The sequence below is a fragment of the Dipteris shenzhenensis genome, chromosome 15 (genome assembly GCF_047967505.1).
Source record: "Dipteris shenzhenensis isolate YYH24624 ecotype China chromosome 15, Dip_SZ_1.0, whole genome shotgun sequence".
NCBI lineage: Eukaryota > Viridiplantae > Streptophyta > Polypodiopsida > Gleicheniales > Dipteridaceae > Dipteris > Dipteris shenzhenensis.
This window is the reverse complement of record NC_141610.1, coordinates 23,244,997-23,265,144: the sequence shown is the minus strand read 5'-3', so window position 1 is coordinate 23,265,144 and position 20,148 is coordinate 23,244,997. Positions and strand designations below refer to the sequence as shown.

The 20,148-nt window shown below is 43.6% G+C and overlaps 1 protein-coding gene across 1 annotated transcript in view; it reads right to left on the bottom strand.

Moving 5' to 3' along the window:
- Positions 1 to 366: 366 nt before the first annotated feature.
- BIO1 (adenosylmethionine-8-amino-7-oxononanoate transaminase) overlaps positions 367 to 20,148 on the bottom strand; it is a 146,055-nt gene continuing 126,273 nt past the window's right edge. The window contains exons 11-14 of the mRNA XM_087386250.1: positions 13,784 to 13,915; positions 11,400 to 11,534; positions 11,034 to 11,146; positions 367 to 978 (exon numbers count right to left, since the gene is read on the bottom strand). Coding sequence (XP_087242376.1) covers positions 777 to 978; positions 11,034 to 11,146; positions 11,400 to 11,534; positions 13,784 to 13,915 — 582 coding nt within the window. The 3' untranslated portion in view covers positions 367 to 776. The remainder of the gene's footprint in view (positions 979 to 11,033; positions 11,147 to 11,399; positions 11,535 to 13,783; positions 13,916 to 20,148) is intronic.

Sequence of the window (20,148 nt, the reverse complement as noted above, 5' to 3'; positions counted from 1 at the left end):
TAAGATAATAGAACTTTAATCTCAACTATGTCTTTATCATAGGTTGCCTTGTGAATGACATGCTTGCATGTCGTGTCATCCTATGGGAAGGCAAGAGTACTCCCGAAGTACGAAACTCAAAAGTGCACCATGTTGGCATGTGTGTGCACGTGCGCGCACATGTGAGAGAGAGAGAGAGAGAGAGAGATTTGCCTAAAGTGGATGTGCTTACAATAGGTTTCCTATCTTAGAATAAGAGACTTAAATAATTAAAATCAACTAGAGGGGAGTGTGTGCACGCGCGTGCGTGGGGGTGGAGAGGGAGGGAGAGAGAGAGGGGTAGGTATCTTGGGATGACTCACACTAGAGTTTTTTACTTGGCGCTGATTCAATAAGAATTACAAAATCATGAGTTACTTAGTGATTTTTTCAGAGGCTGAGACAGCATGCTAATACAAGTATTCATTTCACATCTCCCATGGCACCACAATTGCTTTGGCACGCTAGTCCATAAACTTGTGTATACATTAAGTACTCTTTTGCTCTTCTAATTGGGGATCCCCTATTTGTGTACCATGGGTCCCTTGGATGTAATCTCACACAATTAAATTCTGGAAAACTCCGATACATTATTAATGAGCAAGTCTGCATAACACATTGTTCCTTTATTACACTTCAAATTGGGGATAAACTTTGGCAACACCTGTCAATGAACTGTCAACCAGTGCAATGATACACACATGAGCTTTTTCACTGCAACCAGCCTACAACAATCCATAAATACTGATGCGAACTTCTCAAAAACCTTCACATGAGAGTTGTTGATGTTCAGCTCCAAACGTATCAAGTTGATTAGATACTGCCTGCAAAAGCTGAGAGCAAGTCGAGGGAGGTGTTGCTGGTCCACACATCAGATATATAACATTTCCGATTGGTCGGACGTAAATACCAAAGTTCCGTAAAGCTTGAACAATGCTCCTGGAAAACAGTGAGCTGTAACTGCAAAATGAAAAACCCCAAAAAACATGTGTAAGGCTGTTAACCTGCATCTCATGCCACAAAGGGCTACATATCTTTTGCACTGGAAAAAGTTCAATAAATGTGGTGAGCCTTGCATAAAATTTGTATGCTAACAAATCTCTACTGGGAAAATAGTGAAAATGTTGCAATCAATATGAATGATTTCTTAGGCTCAGGCACAGTAAAGGAGGTTCCCCGCCAAGATTTCACTGTGCATGCAGCGAAAGGAGCAGTACTCAATACACGATGTAACGTGAACTTTCGGAAGGATCATGTGCCTTATTATTTGCATTAGAACTTACAATTTCAGATTTTAGTATGATAAGTACAAGTTAGGGAATCATTCAAACATTCATGTGATGGTTTATGTTAAGGGGATTTGAGTAGGATCGAAAGCTTTCTTCTTGCCCCTCCACCTTCTAGGAGATGAAGATTTTGCTTAGGACCCCAATGTTACTTTTTCTTCTAAAAATTTCCGAGCCTTGGAAGAGAAACCTCTTAATTCTAGCTTCCAAATAGATAGAACAATTTACTACTGAATCAATCTCAGGAGTGCATATAGAGATAATTTTCAACATATTCTTTGAATAGAGGCATGCCCACATCCAAAAAAAGAAAGAAGATGAACTATTAAGTAGGACCAAAATACACAAAACCAGGATAAAATCCTCTGAAACCCTCAAATACATTGAAGTGAGGCTGGCATAACCAATCCAGAGAGTCCAAGTGCCATGAAGGCCTTGGCTGTGAGTGTGAAGAATAAAACATGGTCCCACTCTCTCATGAGGCCACTCTCGCTGCACGAGGAACCCCGGACTTCGCTCCAAGTGGCACATAAGATATGTATGATATCCTGGCACATCACTGCAAGTGACTGGAAGGCAAAGGTCAGGCCTTATCCCATCTGGATCTCGAAATTCGCATGTGGCGATGACCTCCCAAGTGGTGTCTATGGGGAGGGGCCTGATGCTTGTGCAATGAGGACAAAACTGAGTCTGGATAATTCTATGTCCAACAAATGTACTTTACTGGTGAGAAGGACCACTTCTGTATATTGCATGATTTGTCTATATTGTGCTAAATGTCTAGAGCTGTGTTATAGCCCATTCTTGTTGCTCTGTGGGTTGCAACCTAGAATAAGCTAGGGGTCTTCCTGGTGATGAGAAAAGCCATGTCTGTATCTGCTCCCTCTTCAGCCAGATTGTCTGAGCCAAGATACAGAACCCAAGTCATCCTACCAAGCAAGTGTGCAATGCCCTGCTAGATCCCCTGGAGCCTGTCTACATCCCCAAATAAAGTGCTGAACGGACTCCAACGCTGAAAGGCGTCTCAAGATTTGAGACCTACTCCAAAATTCTGTCTCTACGTGTTTTCTGGGAGTCCTCCATTCTAGAAGAGACAAAGCTAACATAAAAATCTGCCTCTCAAAATGATCTCCAAAAGAAGGTCTGTAGAGCAAAGTGATACCAAAGGACTCCAAATGTGCTCTCCTATAAGCTTTGGAGCTGGCCTTGTCAGGCATTCATAACTATGGAGTTGAAGTAAGGGAATGTCTTGTGGGGAGCCATCGCATCAGTTCACTCCCAATCTCCTAGGTACCATGAAGGACATCCACCATAAAGCCGAACGCCATGCATGACATGACGAGCGAAGGGCAAGGGTCTATCCACCATCTACCATCGCTGAATCTAACTAGTCTGTTCGCGTGTCCGCATCTGCTCTGATAGTCTAACGATCTCCAACCCTCTGCAATCTCATACAAGACAATCCCTTGCCAAATAGAATGCAGATAACCTGTAGAGGAACACTATCTGTAAAAACACCCTGAGCTAGCAAACTGATGGCCCTCTCAAACATTTACTCGCCAAAGCCAATCTAGTGGTATGGCTATGCCAATATGTAGAAGTGCCTCGCAAATCTTGAGTGATCCTGTGCAATTTGGCAAGGTAGCAGCCTAAAGACTTCCCATGCTCCCACAATCGGGCTCTCTCTCCCATTTGGGCTACTGCATGTATCCTGAAAAGACCAATGGGCATCCTAAGTCATCAACGACAAGACCAATGGACATCCTAAGTCATCAACGAATGGTTGTTCCACATGATGGGCTAGCTGTCCCCCTTATGTCAAGTCTTAGGAGGAATGTGAGTAAGGGTTGATCTAATCTGACGCCACGCTCTGATACCACCACCCAGGAGAGGGGATGATGAAAAAATAATGTGTGCATCTCTAAAGATCCATCTAATGCTTGGCCTCATCCCTCCAATCAGCACCTCTACAGGGAGTACACATCCTCCTTTTTTTTGGCAAAGAAAGGAATTCTATTAGATATAAAAGAAACTCCAAGAGCAAAGCTAAAGTGAAGAGTACATCATGCAAGGCATGAGAAAAGAAAAAACACCCTGATAGGGCAGAATAAAGCTCCTATAAGAGAGCTAGGAAAATCCAAGGTTGAGGCTGAAATTGCCACCCTCAACCTCATGGGGGACTCCGAGAAGAACGGGGAAGCTAGTGCACTCCCTGAGGAAGACAATACTCCTAGTAGAGGCTGCCCAAGAAGACCCCTGCATGCTCTCCCAAACGGCCACTAAGATCTGTACAATATCTGTCCATATATTGGCCATTGTGTGTGCAAGATGGACCTCAGTACCATCTAAGGCCTCCGTGCATCTGAATCTCCAAATATGCCACAATGATATGCTTGCCAGAACCTCCCATGAAGTATCCACAGAGGCATGTCCAGGTTTCTAAGGAGAGCCAAGAACGACACCTGGAGAGCATGACTCGACCAAATGTTGTCAAACCGAAATAGCCCAAGAAGAGTCATGTCTCTCATAGAACAATCCCCTTCTAGATTATCATAGGGCATACACATCTGAATTTGGTGCATGAAGAAATTCTTACAAGGATCATTGGCTGGAAAGCATCCTCTAACAACCAACTTGCCTAACAAGGGTCTACACGGGATGTCAAGATCAATGATAGCAAGGCCACCCTTACGAAAGGGCAAGATAAGAGTGCTCCAAGCCACTTTGGCCCTCGTCTCTAGGTCAGAGGAAATTCCGTACCAATACAAGGACGTGAGAAGCACCAGCGTGAAGTGATATATCAAGCAAAAGCTAAAATTCACAATTCACCACAAGGGCTCTAGAGGTTAAATCCAAGGGTCCAACTCAAAGTACCCTACATGTCAATAAGGACAAAAACAAATCTGGAGCTGTTACACTAGTATCTGTACATGCAGTTTACGCAATCAGATGAGAGCACTTCTCTCAAACAGTCCAAGTATATACACGGACTGTTACTTTTCAGGACTGCAAGCTCGTTTTTACTTCAATGCAGCCTGGGCTGAGGCTGTCCATGCATGATGCAGGTGAACCTTTTGATGCTGTTACATGCGGTCAGGCTGTTGAATGCCTCACATATACCTGGAATACCCATCAAGGTGTATGCACAGCCCAAAGACACAGCATTCGAATGCTATAAAGCGTGTTTTCAGAATCTGCAGCTTCTCAGTCTCTTGGTTTGCTCAAGCAATGGCAATTGTTTCTTTATTGGTAGCTCATGCATTTCTTGCTGAAGCAAAAAACAATCCACTGTGGCTACTTCATCATGTGAAACTGAGTACATGACAGCTTTCATAACTATAGTATAATATGTATGGCTCAGGGGATCGATGGCAGATCTTCATCAAAGTTTGCAGCCATCTACTCCTATTCTCACGACAATCAGATTGCTATTGCAGTGGCAAGGAATCCTACATTTCATGCCCGCACAAAACACATTGAGATACATTCTCACTTTGTCAGAGAGAGATTGCATGCAGGAGAGATCAGCTAGATCTATTGTCCTAGACATCAGAATGTTGCAGATCTTTTCACCAAGGCTCTCTCTAGAGAAAAACTTGATGCTTTCCGCAAAGCTCTTCCTTTTGGTGACTGATCTATCACCTTGTAGATGTTCACAATATCACTATAGGGGGGGACTTGTAAGATGTTAGTAGTGGGTTAGTGTGGACACCTCACCTAACTAGGGCTTTTATTTTGGTTTGAGGGTATATAACCGTAAGTTTTGTTGTACTTATTTCATTCTGCAATAACAGTTCGTGACTTGTATTCTTGTTTTGTTCAGTCCACCCTCTACCCTCTGCTCCCATTTCTATCAGTTCCTCTACTTAGTACTCGGTCCAAAGCACCTCAGAAATTGAGAAAAAGAAGTTTCTCTCAAATAGGTGAGGCCCCAGTGAATCCACAATCCAAAGCACCCAATATTAATTGAGTCTGTCTCAGATGACACAAGACACAAACACATCCCCTCAGTAACCAACAAAGTCTTGGTTTTCAACTACGCGGATTATCCTCCAGGATATATCCAACAGTGGGTTATCACAACCACACACTATTCTCTTGTCAGTAACAGTCATCAATATAGTGATTTAGGCAGCCAAATCCATGGCTGAAATGTGCACAACTGGTCCACCCAAACAATTGCAATACCAGACTTTTTCATGCTATCCAAAGGATGGCACAATTGCTTCTTAATCACAAATTACATAAAATAACCATACATAGGGTACCAGACTGACTCAGTAAAAACATTTTAAATCTAAAACAATTACTAAGAAGTCATCAACGATCATGGAATATCATTAAATACACCCATGGACATATAGTATATGAACAATACGTCTTTTCTCTCACTATAACGAAGAAATATCCACCCATAACCTATCCTTCCACTTAACTTTGAACTCCAGAACCAATCTATTCCTAAGTTTCCTTTGCTTGAAATCGATAACATTTTCAGCTTCATCTGGAATATAGCTCAAATCCTCAACTTCGACAAGTTCTTGGGGCGAAACAAGACTGTGTCTCCAGCCCCCAGCACCTCTTTTAGTCTTTTGACCTCAAAGACGAGTGAGCTTAACATGGGGAGTTAATTCTAGTTCTCATTAATCTTTTTCACTATCGGTTTAATATTCCTTGAGTCAAGCTCCATGACTCGAGCTTGATATTCCTTTGGCAATTAGGCTGATTAGTCCTTGACTTACAGCCAGGTAATCATCCCAAAATCCAAGCCTAAGTCGTTGGACTCAGTCCGAGATACTTGCATGATTACATGTCATCTGGATCCAATCGAGGACTTCTACCTTCGAGAACGAATCTAGGTTTCCTATCCGGAACTACTCTGGGTTAACTATCCAGGTTCTAGTTCAGGCATCCATCCGGAATTTGGTCCACGTTGTCCGGCTTCACTAAGAAGTCTGGATTTGGCCTCATCATATCATCGATCTCATTGTCCTCCTCATATGGTTTTTCACATGTGAGGCAGTGATCACAAACCCCCTCTCTCACTAACTCAATGTGGGCCTAAGACAAGCATCATATGAGATGCTCCATTTGGCCTTGTACTTGTGAAGCATCCCATCAGACTTATGCTTGACCTATCTATCTGGTTCCTATGATCTTCCGTCTTGCTGGTTTGGAAACCAGATCAGATGATTAGTTCGGCTGCTCCTGCTCTGTACTTGTGGGACAGGTGTGGGTGTTTTTATTTTGTGTGGCATTGCAAAGAGCACTGGTTTTTGTAGGAAAAATTTTGCTGGCAGATTGGCCAAGAAATTGAGGCTTTTGCAAAAGAATTGCTATTTGGGTGAAATTTGGGGCTTCTAGTGAATTTGCTCCAATTTCAACTCAATTTCAGCTCAAAATTTGGGGCTTTTCGCTTTGCACTGCAATATCTTGCATTTTTGGGGCTTTTAGGCAATTTGCCCTCTTTTGGATGCAATTTCCATGAAGAAATTGGGGCTTTTGGCATCGGATGCAATTTGGCACTGTACAAGCATTTTGGGACTGTTGCAAGCAGTTTTGGACTCATTTTGAGCGACATTGCAGACATTGGCAAGTTTTGCAGTGTTATTTTGGAATTTTGGGCATTTGCAGAATTTTTGGGTGCATTCAAAGCCTTTGCTAGGCTAAGACAGCAAGCTGTTTTTTATTTTTCGACACCCAATCTCCTCTATTTGGGGCTTTTGGAGACTTTGCAAGTATTTTGCAAGAACACTTGGCACAGATACCAGTGGGTGTATGCTTCTATCTTGTTGCATTCAGAGCCATTGATTGGCTGCGTTTTTTGGGAGTTAACAACTTGCATTGATATCCCAACAGGGATTTTAGTGTGCACCTTCATTCCCAGAAAGGGAATTCTGTTTTGTGCATTTGCTGCAATTTTTTGGCAGACATGGCCCAAAACAATCAGAATGACTATGTCTTTAGTGTTCTCTCGCAAGAGGACAAGTTGGATGGTACCAACTACTCTTTGTGGAGTTTTATGGTACGCAACATCTTGGTTTGCAGACATCTTTGGAGCTATGTCAATGGAGATGCAGCAAGGCCAGATTCTGTGGCTACACCTGTCACTCCTACAGCTGGAGGCAAGGGTAGAGGTCAAAATGCAACACAAGTAATTGGAGCGGCTACTGCTCCAGTGGCTCCCACAGCAGAGTAGAAAAGATGGGATTCTAGGGATGCACAAGCTCTATTAGTGATTTCTCTTTCTGTCAAGATATTCATTATTCCTCACATTCAGTCATGCAAGACCTCAAAGGCAGCTTAGGAGATATTAGAGAGTATGTTTGCAGCAAGAAATGATGCCAGAGTTTCTTTCCTGTGAAGAGAGAGCTATCTCATACACATATGAAGGAGGAAGATTCCATGAATACTCACCTCACAAAGCATCAGGATTTGAGAGAGCAGTTACTGAATATTGATGAAGTTATTCCAAATTCAGAGATGATTACCACCACTCTGAATTCTCTTCCTGAGTCCCATCTTGGTTTCCACACCTCGTTGAATTTGTCATTGAGGGGGGAAAGCAATCCTCTCTCTTTTCACTAGTTGGTAGGACTTCAATTGCAGGAAGAGCAAACACGAAGAAATATGGCAACATGGGCTAGCGAGCATGCCATGCTTTCTAAGTTTAAGCCCAAGGAAAAAGGGCAACAAAAGCAACATGCCAATCAGCCCGCACATCAGCATAAAGCTGATTCAGGACAGCCCTCTTATAAGGCTAAGAATGATGCAAATAAGCGTTAAATAAAGGGCATTTGTCACTACTGTAAGAAGCCAGGTCATTATATTAGTGAATGCAAGAAGCGCATAGCTAAAGAAAAGAAAAGAGATTCAAGTACGACTATGTCAGATGCATCAGCTCCTCATGCACATGATGGGGGAGATGTTACAGCCAACTTTGTGGAATTTTGACTTGCATTTCAGATTTTTCAGTGGGTAGTTCCAATACTACAGCCACTACTGAGGATGATCCTTATGCTTTCTTAACTTGCAATTATGATCCTTCAAAGGATGCATGCTCTCTCAGTGTCAATGAGACATCACTTCTAAGAAGAGCCTTTTTGCATCTCTGCATCCTCCACCTACTAAAAAGAAGGTGACTTCTGCAAATAATTCTTCTTATTCAGTGTGTGGAGTAAGGGATATCATCCTCACATCCACTAATGGCACAGATTTCAGAATTTCAAATGCTCTCTATGTGCTAGGTATAAAAAAGAATTTGCTTTCAGTGTCCTCTCTCAATAGAGGAGGATTTCAAGTTATATTCGATGATGTTAAGTGTGCAATCAGAGACAAAGAGAATGACTATGCTTTGATGTTATCTGGCACTTTGTATCAGAGTCTTTTTCATCTTGATATATATGAGAAAAGATCCGATCTTGCACTTTCAGTGAGCACTCCTACTGCTGCAATACAGAATGTGGAGTTATGGCATGCCAAGTATGGGCACATGAGCTATGGCAGCTTAATCACACTTCAGATGCATGCTATGGTTGATGCATTGCCTCCTTTGGAGTCACCTCCTCCTCATGCAGTGAGGGTTGCATTCTTAGCAAGATGCACAAATTTCCTTTTAAGAAGGATGGTGCAGTGAAAGCTACACGAAAATTACAGCTCATACACAGTGATGTATGCGGTCCCATGAGGACACCTGCTTTTGGTGGTTATCTCTATTATGTTACATTCATAGATGACTTCACCAATTACACTTGGGTCTATGGTCTTAAGGCAAAATCAGAAGTGTTTATGCAATTCAAACACTTTGTGGCTATGGTTGAGAATGAGACAGGACTCAAGGTGCAAACACTTCGCACAGATAGAGGGGGGGAGTATATGTCTCATTAGTTTGAGGCATTTTTGAAGGAGACGCATCAGCTTACAGTGAGGCTTACACCTCAGCAAAATGGTAAAGCTGAGTGCAAGAATCGCAATTTTATGGAGATGGATAGATGCATGCTTACCACTAAAAAGTTGCCTCATAGGTTTTGGCTCGAAGGCCTCATGTGTGCAAACTATGTTTTGAATCAGGCTCCCACAAAGACTCTGAAGATAATCACTCCCTATGAGGCATGGCATGGGAGAAAGCCTTCAGTAGATCACTTCAGAGTTTTTGGTTGTGTTGCATATGCCCACGTGCCTGTGGAGTTTTAACATAAGTTGACAGATAAGGCACTTAAATGCATTTTTGTTTGGTACAGTGCACAAAGCAAGGGCTATCGTCTCTATAATCCTGCTTCTCGCAAGATTTTTGTGAGGAGAGATGCTATATTTTCAAAAAATTCAGCACATACACATGCTGAATTTACAATTCCCGCTTCTTCAAATGATGTTTTTGAGGGGATGCTGTCAATAGCATTTGGTTCCCCACCTGAGGCTCATGCTGAAAATCAGAGTTTACAGCAACCTCCTCCTCATCCACATGCCCCGATTCAGCCACATGCTGATTTTGTACCTCTGCAGGGTGTGGATGAAGTTGTCAGGCAAGAGATTCAAGAGATGCACGCAGCCAAAACAGTCCCGAATTGGTGGCTACAGACTCTCAGGGAGAGTAGTCTTGAGGCCCCATTGCCTGGCAGGACTCGTAGTGCAATAAGGCACGCAGGGGGGGCTCTTTCAATTGAGACAGATTATGCAGGTACTCTTCTTGATGAAGAAGAACTTGATTCTTTTGAAGAAGCAAAGGATAATGTGCATTGGATGCATGCCATGCACAATGAATTGCAGTCCATTGAGAAAAATCAGACTTGGGATGTTGTGGATTTGCCACTAGGTAAGCATGCCATTGATACCAAGTGGGTTTTTAAAGTGAAAAGGAAGCCAGATGTGTCCATTGATAGGTACAAGGCAAGGCTGGTTGCCAAAGGCTATGCACAGAATAAGGGCATAGATTATGAGGAGACTTTTGCTCCTACATCCCGGATGACCACCACAAGGTCCGTTATTGCCATGGCTGCAAATTTTGTTTGGAATGTCCATCAGTTGGACATAAAAACAGCTTTACTTAATGGTGACTTGTAGGAAGAGGTTTATGTCAAACAACCTCCAGGCTTTGAACTTTCGGGTAATGCACACAGAGTTTGCAAGCTGAATAAAGCTTTGTATGGGCAATATCCATGATCAAAAGAGATAAGACAATGTAGCAATAATGCTCATTAAGTGAAGTTGCAACGTCACAAAAAGGATGAGAAATGAGCAATCCACCCACAAAATGGACAACAGAATTGTTATGCTTATTCTCAAGTGGTCCCAACTCTTAATCAATAGATACAACAAGCACAATGAGAGGTCCCTTCAATCTCCCAAGTGAACCTCCAGTGAGAAAATCTGTAGGATTGTCCACTCATAAATCATGCGTCTCCAAAGCACTCAATATGATGTGGATTCCATTGAGTTTTGTCTTTCCAAGATTAGTATATTTTAGCGTTATACTTATTCAAAGCTTCTCATAGTTTTAGCCACACTATGGCAATGTGCAAAACTGAAATATTAAAATGGCCATAGTATGTCCTGATATCTATACAGTGCTAGATTCTGCTCGTCCTTGGATGAGAGCACAACTTCCCCATTGTCCAGTTCTCTACTTCCCCCTTGGGATAAGCCCCGTTTTGTTAGCAATACAAAGTATTATGTTCATCATTTTCATAAACAGAGAGTGTTTGGAAGACAAGAAGTGCAATACAGACTTACCCTGTTTCTTCTGTATCTGTTTTGAGTTCTAGCGCAAACACAGTCCCTAATGCAATGACCTTTTGAACTGCTGGATGTGCAGAAATCTCAGACACAAGGTCTGGCTCCCACAACTACAAAGTAAACCACACAGCAAGCATAAGTGAGTATCCTTTTAAAACACAATCTTCTGAATATTAAAATTTAATGAAAAATGGACAAATGCACACGATGAATTTCCTCCTTTCATGGTGTTTGGAAGAGCCTTGGCAGCTTCAAACTAAGTCATCAAAATGTCAACACAAACCTGAATAAATAAACTCGGTCTTCCACACAACCCACAACCTCAGATTAATGTTCAGCCTTAATGATAAAGTGGATGTTTACCTCTCTCAAACGCCTTTTGCATGACAACAAATTCGGATTTCTCTCTGGATCACTAAACCATTGCAAAGATGCAATTGCAGCCTGGCAGCCGATTGCATGTCCTGAATATGAATGCCCGTGTAGAAGTGCCAAGAGCTGGAATCATAAAAAAAACAACTATACTGTATGTCGATGTTTCATTAACAAAAGTAAAATAATTTAATAAGCAGGTCCTGCTTGTAACATACAAGACTCTTGCAAACATTTCTGTAAATAGCAACTTATAGCTTGAGTTCATGGTATGGGACTCTGTGTGCACATACGAGTCAAAACATATAGTAATTCTCTATTATCAGTTGGCCTGTAATTCCTATCTGCCATGCCCTTGCATAAACAAAAGACAAACTACACTTCATGTCACTATAAGGTCTCTCTCCTAGATCATTTTTCTCACAGCTCGAGATCAATCCTGCATTTTCTGCTCATCAATCATTTGCTCCACATCATCCTCTTTGCCCTCTGGCGTGCTTGTCTCTGCTGTTCATCTCCAGCTATAGTTCTCCCCTCCTTAGGTGTTCACTCACTTTTATAACCATTCATGTGTTGGGGCTAGGCCATGCTGTGCAAGCCTCTTCGGTTCTTGTATTCCCACTCATTCTCTTATGCATTCCTCTGAACGCTTTCCTTGCTGTAGCCCAGCCTTCCTCAACTTTGTTTTCCTGCTTTCTCTAGACGATAATGCCATTCTTACTGGTGGCAACTTCTTGCATCCTCCTTAACTTGCTCCCACTCAATCCTATCCGAGTGGCCCATTCCCTTTCTCCCTTGCTGCCTCATCTCCTGCCAACAGCCTCTTACTGGCTCCCTCCTCTCTCCCCTGCCTTCCGCTTCCTTTGTGGTGTATCCTCATCCTGTCCTCTCCTGCTGCCCACTTCCCTTTCACTGCTGGCCTCCATAGTTCCCTGCTATCTCCTATCCTTGCTGCCCTAGCTGTGGCCAATCCCCCCACTGCCCATAACCCTGCTGTGCATTCCCCTGCCAAGGACTTACCCTTGCTGCTCCTATCATAGCTGCCTTTCCCAACCTGCCTGCTGCTGTCACCTGCTTCCCGGTCCATAGCAGACTATGCATTTCGCACCCCCCCTCCCCGTTTTTCTTCTGCTTGCTCTTCTTATAAGGACTTCCTCATGTTGAGTTGCGGATGCAAACGTAGCTTGCAATCATGGGTGTCTCAGAGGGTATTCTCAACGTGGCCAAGACATGGAGAGTCTATGACAATTGGCCCTTTTTAAACCACAAACCCATCCTTTGATTCTAATATATGCAGAGGCAGCATTCACTCTTCTTGGCTTAAAGCACACACCTTGGCTCCGTTATGTCCAGCAGAAGATTACTAGAATTTGGGGCATTGCTTTGGGTGGCACTGCCACAGTGCCTTATAAGTGGGTCAAGGCAGTAGAAAGTACTCTAAGGCTCCTTAAATCTATCAAATTGAAGACAGATCAACTTAGAGAAAATTGACTTCAAAGTTTCAAACGTAACTTTGAGGAGCTAACTCGAGACTGTTTTGAAGAGGGGCTAGCAAACAATATTACAAAAGAGGAAGTCTTAGCCATGAGCAGGAAAGGGAGATAGATCTAATGGCTCTTTGTTCACATGTATCAGTAAAAAGATGTTGTATTCCCTCTTGAAAGACGGAAATGAGAACATTTAGCTCGGACAAGGAATTCTCAATGCTGTTAAGTTCATTTCCAGGATGTCTTTGGAGTAGATGAAAGGGAGAATGCAGCTAAGTTGCTAGCAAGGGAGAATGCAGGTTAGTCAGAAAAGTAACTGTTGTTGGGTATGAATGCAGCTATTTGGAGAAAGAACTAACAGTGGATAGATTCAAGAGTGCTATGAGCAAATGGCCTCTGGCAAGACTCTGGTGAAGATGGACTATAGGCACAATTCTATCGGAGGAGAATGGGGAGAGACTGTTGATTTTATGGAAGGTATCTTTGCTTTGTTGCAATCAAAGGCCAGACTTTACGATCCTAGTTCCCCACCACTCTTCATGCATGCATGCTTCAACCAGCCACATAACCCTGGTGCATTCATATTACAATAGGCAGTATATGGCTCCAACCCTATATAATCATCCCTGACTTGTACGCTATCGTTTCTTTGATCTTTTATGACCACTACTTCAGAGTATGTCTCCTTACCTACTTCTGAGGCCTCTTATAACACCCACTGCTGTGTTATTCCATTGTTGCATGCATTACTTTACGTCAATGATCAAATGCGACCCCTTTCCCTCTCCCCAGGACACTAAGAAGAGTTGCAACCTTGCACATGTAACAAAACAGAACAACCTTGCACATGTAACAAAACAGAATGCTATGCTAAAAACCTCCCCATACCTTTGAATCACCTTGAAATGATTCAAAAATCGAGGAGGAAGCAAGAGTTGCTGCTAACGGAACAGTACCCCCAGTAAGGAGCTTTGAATAGCAGCCTATGTCTGGGGTACACCCAAGAAGTTCTGTACATGACTGCAATCAGAAAAAACACATGAAACGAATGAGAACATGGCCATCACTCTGCACTCGAAAATGTAATCAACCTAAGACCTAATCCTTCCCTCATTCCACAATCATCTAGCATTCTTGACGGCATGTTGCAAAGCATAATTGAACAGAAATGAGAAATATATCACATATACAAGAAAATTATACTGGAAGAAAAGAACCCATGGGCCATCTCTAAACAACTATAAAAACATAATTATGCAGACCATCAATGACACAAATGAAGTCCACCAGCCTCAGTCACAGCTACACTGTTTATATGAGACCTACAACTTCATGGCAGCTCCAATTGACACGATGCTCTTCAAACCTTCCAAATAATGCTCTGATGCAGTTGGTGGTGGGGTTACCATTCAGGGCGCATATCTTTGCTCCAGTAAACAAATGCAGACAATTCTTTTTATAAGAAATTCCCCTAAAACATTTCACACTAACTCAGACTACCGATGCAGCAATGTGCTTCAAGGCTAATTTTGAGAAACATTCCATGCGAATAGTGCAGGTATGTTTGAACTCCTCTAAAGCAGCATTCTTAAGTGTTTGGATATGCATGTGGGTCATTAAAGTCTGCTAAAGACCAATGGGTCTATGAGAGAGAGAGAGAGAGAGAGAGAGAGAGAGAGAGAGCCCATCTTGTTCTCTTCTCACCCTTAGCCTCTCTATGAGCTGCTCTTCTTCAACAAATTCAAGCTTGGAGCTGCTGCCATTGGTGAAGCTACTGGTCTTGGAGCTCATCATCGTGAAAACTTCACTCTAGACCCCTTTTTCAGCAAGTTCGTGGCCTCTCTACCAGCCGTCACACTGTTTTGGACGATTTAGGGTTTGGTTGAGGTCGTTTTTCAGCTGTCGTCTTTATCTCTACAATCGCCCACCTCTATTGCTGCTGAACGACACTATGAACAGTAAATCCAGTGCTTAAATCTGAGAAAAACAGTCAAAACTGTGTTTTTTCGACCTAAACGAGTTTTAAAATTTCAGGTTGGATACTCATTATTTTTTGGCACTTTCATGATCAGAGGGCTCCTCAGTGTTGCTAGGACACTTTCCTGCAACAAGCCATAAATTTTTGAAAACCCTAATTTTGACAGAAACCTAATTTCCAAAATTTAGCGCTTTTCTGATATTTGCAAATTCTTTGGCATAATTGAATCCTCTGACATGTAAATTGTTTGGGGATTTCCCAAATTTGATGTAATTTCATTACTATTTGGTACATTCATTTGAGCATTTTGTCTCCTTTGAGCAGAATTGCTCAAATTTGAGGCTCTACTTCGATCTTGGTGACTCACATAGTAACATTTTTTAGAGTCATCATGTGATTTCTCCTTGTAGCTGCTCCCATGGCCGACATCGACATATCATTCGGGGCATTCTCGCCATATTCTTCACCGACATACTTCTTCGGATCGAGATGTGCACTCTTATGTGCAACAACTACTTGGGGTCATTACAGGTTCTCTGCCCTTGCTATGCATAAAATGAATGAAATATATTTTTATTTTCTAAGATTGGGGTCAACAAAGGTTATCTACCTTGAGTAGTCCCTCTAAAATGAATAATTGAGGTGTCATTAAATTTTTTAATCTTTGGATAGTCCTCCTAAAATGATGTATTGATTTTATATTTGTCATGTGTGTCTCCATGTCCCTCATTAGTCTTTGGACCCAGAAGGGGGATGTACTGTGGGAGCCATGTATTGGCTTTGATAGGTCTATTTATCAGGCCTAGCATGTGAGTTCTAGGATGTTGGTACATTGGTCTCCTAGACCTCTGAGTTGGTCATGCATCCATGCATGATGAGCCTCTGCGCCATGCTAGGTGAGCCTCTGGGTCTATACCATGCTCACTAGCCTCTGAGCCATGCTCACTTGCCTCTGAGTTAGCATGGGAGCCATGTCTAGTTCTATCATCATTGCACAGTTCGATGACCGTCATTGTTATGTTCTGTTCTTGGTTCCACTCCAATAGTCACTCACCTTTCCTCCATGGGGGAGTGTTAGGAAATGGAGTCAAGTTGAGTCAGTTTTGGTTTGTTCTAGTGAGTCCTAGTGTGAGTTTTAGTTTGGTGTGTCCTATGGATGCCACGTGTCACATTGGGAGTTATCCCATATGCATTGGTGCTCATATGTGTGTGTGCTCTATATAAGAGCTGTACTTGTCACTTGTCACATCAATCAAGTATCAAGCTACAAGCTCTTTGGTCTACATGTGAGTACTTTCATTTTGGTTCATTGCTCTAGTCATTTCCATCTCATTATGTCTCTCTTTGAGTATCACTATCCCTCTCCCTAGCCTACTCTCTCTCTCTCCCTCTCCACCATGCACCTTCAAAAGAATCTGATACAATGAACTGATGGGTAGAGCCACTAAACGGGCATCAACACCTAGGAAGCATACAAAATCAAAAATCCATAATCCTACCCATAACGGCGTCCCTACATAAGAGGAAAAGACTCTCTGAGTGGAAGCCGGTGAGTGTAAACCCTAGGAGGGGGCATCGATGTGTGACGATACTGGGGGGCAAGAATCCTGTGATAGGGTGCTGGCGGCTGGCGACATGTACAGCCCATTGAAGTCTCTTGGCTGTAGCCCTGCGGCAAACAAGTGCCACAATCACTCTTATGGGTTCTGCGTCCGGTCTAGTAACCATGGAGGTAAGGTCACCTAGCATGATCTATGCCTCAGTGCGCTAGCGAGTCTAGCGTGTCTTTGGCTCTAGCGAGGGTTTATGTGCTCAAAGCAACCGCTCCTTGTGTCGTACAGCCTCATGAACGAAAGTTGCCAAACATCTCTGGTCTGGGTAGGATAGGAAGCTAGGTAGGGAGTTGAAGCTATCTCTAAAAGGTAGTGATACCAACCTCTGATCTCATAGTATACCGAGCATCTAAAAGCGAAATGATTCTCTAACTCGAACTCCCGAGAATCGCACACGGTATAGATGCGGCCCTCTCTGGGTATGCCCTTTGCTTGACCACTCTCTATACGGAGGCGATGTGATGAGACCCGAAACAGCCCAATCGAGATCCTCGTAAAGTGGAGGAGGTGGATCTGTGTGTATCCTAGTGGGTCGATGAAGCCCTCCTCCGAAATCCGTAGGCAATGGTCTCTGTAGAAGCTCATCTTTATGGGGAGCTCACGTGATGCTAACCAAGTCCTAAATATGTGTAGCTGTAGGAGATCCTCTTGGACCACCTGGTTCACCACGTGATATGTGAGTGGGATAGAGGGGCCTAAACGCTATACTGGAAAGAGAGTATCCTGTCTATATTGAGCCCGAGGCTCTCAATCCATCTGCAAGTACCTGCATATCAACACCTCTAGTCACCCTCTGCTGCCACTTGTCATAGAGGAGCAAAAGCCATCCAAATGAGCCTACGTCACCCTGTGGTACTGTCGAATGCGGAATAGACCTAGAATGCTTGCATCGAGCTATAGTGGGGATGCCCCACCAGAACTATCTGATGTGGGACAGAATGCTTACTTTGGACCATCCGTGAAAGCATGAGAACCTATAGTCTCTCAACTCGAGCCCACTCCGTCTCTCTGATAAATTAGGCCCCCAACAAGGGCTGCCATACATACCTCCAGGTCAGACTAGAGAGTCAAAGAGGAGAGACTTGGTTTGAGGGTCCTAGAACTGAGAGTGAAAGCATTGTCGCTCAAGTCTGCCCAACACAGCGTACCCCCTGCTCAATTGAGACTGTAGCGCTAGTCGCATCGTAAAAATCAAGCCGAAGAATAGGACCGCCAAGTAGATATAGCATGCAACTACCTCCACTAGCAACCCATCCAAAGTAAAATGCTCTTTGTGCATGGCTGCCCGGGATGTGTTGAAGATCATGACCTTGGTTTTATCAAGGTTGACATTCAAGTCATGTCTCTCACTGAAAAATGTAGCGCATCTAGATGCCGTTGAAGGCTCGCTACAAAGGAAGATAGTAGGACCACACCATTTGCATATAGCGGTATCTCGAGCAAGGATCTAGCTAGAGAGCAACCAGTCTCTCCTAGGGTCCCTAATAAAGGTCTCAAACTCATCTATATAGGGACCGAACAAGGTCGTTGATAACAGACAACCTTGTTTGATCTCAATAGTGCTCTTTATCTCCTCTGTCCATCTTGCACCATTCGAAACCCTACCCGAACTCCTTTAGGTGCCTGATGAGCCGAGCAAAGGGCACCACGTCAAAAGCCTTGCAGAAATCCACAAAACAACAATACACCCTCTGTCTCTGTTCCCTGGCCTCCTGGATGATCCCCCTGAGTACATATATGGTCCATGGTCCCGTGATCTACCCGGAAGCCTACCTACCCCATGGCTTTGAAACCCCAAAGCTCTAAAACTAGGCTAACCTCTACGTCGAAGATCTTGGACATAACATGTCCAATCATAATGGTCCTGTAGTTTTTAGGACTCACGGGATCTCTTGCCTCGTGTATGGGCCTGATGGTGTTAAGGGTTTAAGTGTGTGGGAAGCCTGTGCAACTACTTCATTGAAGAGCTTCGCTAGGATCAAGGTCAAGGTATCTATCCCATAAGCAATGAACTTAGTGCGTAGGCCCTCATGATATTTCGCTCGGCCATTGTGAAGCTTTTGAGGTACATTTTGACACCACTAGCTGTGAAAAGCATGCATGAAGTGGGGCATGGTACATGTGAGAGGCGGGGTGCTGGTTGGTTAGGGAAATCGTATAACACGCGCGCGTAGGAGTGCCAAGTTTTGGTGTTTATAAGAGGGGATGGGACTCTCCATTAAAAGCTGCCAAACCTCTAGTCTGGGTAGAATAGGAAGCTAGGTACGGAGCCGAAGCCGTCTCTACAAAGGCAGTGGTACTGACCTCTGATCTCATAGTACACCGGGCATCTGAAAGCGAAATGCTCCTTTGACTTCCGAAAATCGCACAGGGTACAGATGCAGCCCTCTCTAGGTATGCACTTCGCTCAGCCACTCTCTATATAGAGGCGGTGTGATGAGACCCGAAACTGCCCAATCGTGGAGTGGGGAGGTGGATTCGTGTGTATCTTGGTGGGTCCATGAAGCCCTCCTCCGAAATCCATAGGCAGTGGTCTCCGTAAAAGCTGAGCCTCAAAGGGAGCTCATGTGGTGCTAACCAAGTCCTGAATGTGTGTAAATGTAGCATGGTTCACCTCGTGATATGTGAGCGAGATAGAGGGGGCCTCAACACTATACTGGAAGGAGGGTAGCATGTCTATATTGAGCCCAAGGCTCTCAAACAATCTACAAGTACCTGCATACAAACACCTCTAGTCACCCTCTGCTACCAATGTCATGGAGGAGTATAAAGCCAGCCAAGGGAGCCTACATTGCCCTATGGGCAAGATCCATACTCAAATGTGGAAGAGATATGTGATGACCTCGAATACTATATCAAGCTGTAGTGGGGATGCACCGAACTCAGCCAGAACTATCTGATGTGGAACAGAAGGCGCACTCTGGATCATCTATGAAAGCATGGGAACCTGAAGTCTCTCAACTCAAGCCCACTTCGACTCTAATAGATCACGCCCTCAACAAGGGCTGCCATACATACTTGCGGGTCGGACCAGAAAGAAAGAAAGAAAGAAAAGAAAGTTCATTAAAGTCTACTGAAGACCAATAGGTCTATGAGGCTAATAGAAAACCTAATACAATGAGCAAAAAGGGTGGAGCTACTAAATGAGCATCATAACCCATGCTAGAAAACTGTGTAGGACATAGTCAATGTCATCATCATCAATATCACCATAGTCATAGTCCTCATTAACATCATCATCATCCTAGTAGTTATAGCCTAGCCCAATACAATATAGCACACACACGGCATGAGACGTCAAAGTAGACTCGGTGAGGGGCTAGGTTGTGCAAGCATGAAGCTCGTGATAGATCGTTGTCTGTTGTCTGTAATTGTAGTCTGTCCTGGTCCCTTGGCGACAGCTCTACGTCTTAGAGTAGAAAAAGAGATGGTAGAAATGTCTCTCCACGAGCAATCTTCATAGTTGAACAAGCCTCGCGATCACATCACAGTGACCCTGTCGATCGTGCCCCGGGTCTGAACATGGATGAGATGTCAGCTAGTGTGATCTATGTGTCTGTCCTTTGTCGAGTGTGTCGTGTCTCGATCTCGGGGTCTGTGCTTTGCCTGCTATCGGTGGTTAAGGGGGCGAAATGCTCAAGTTGGAAGAACTCCATGATCAC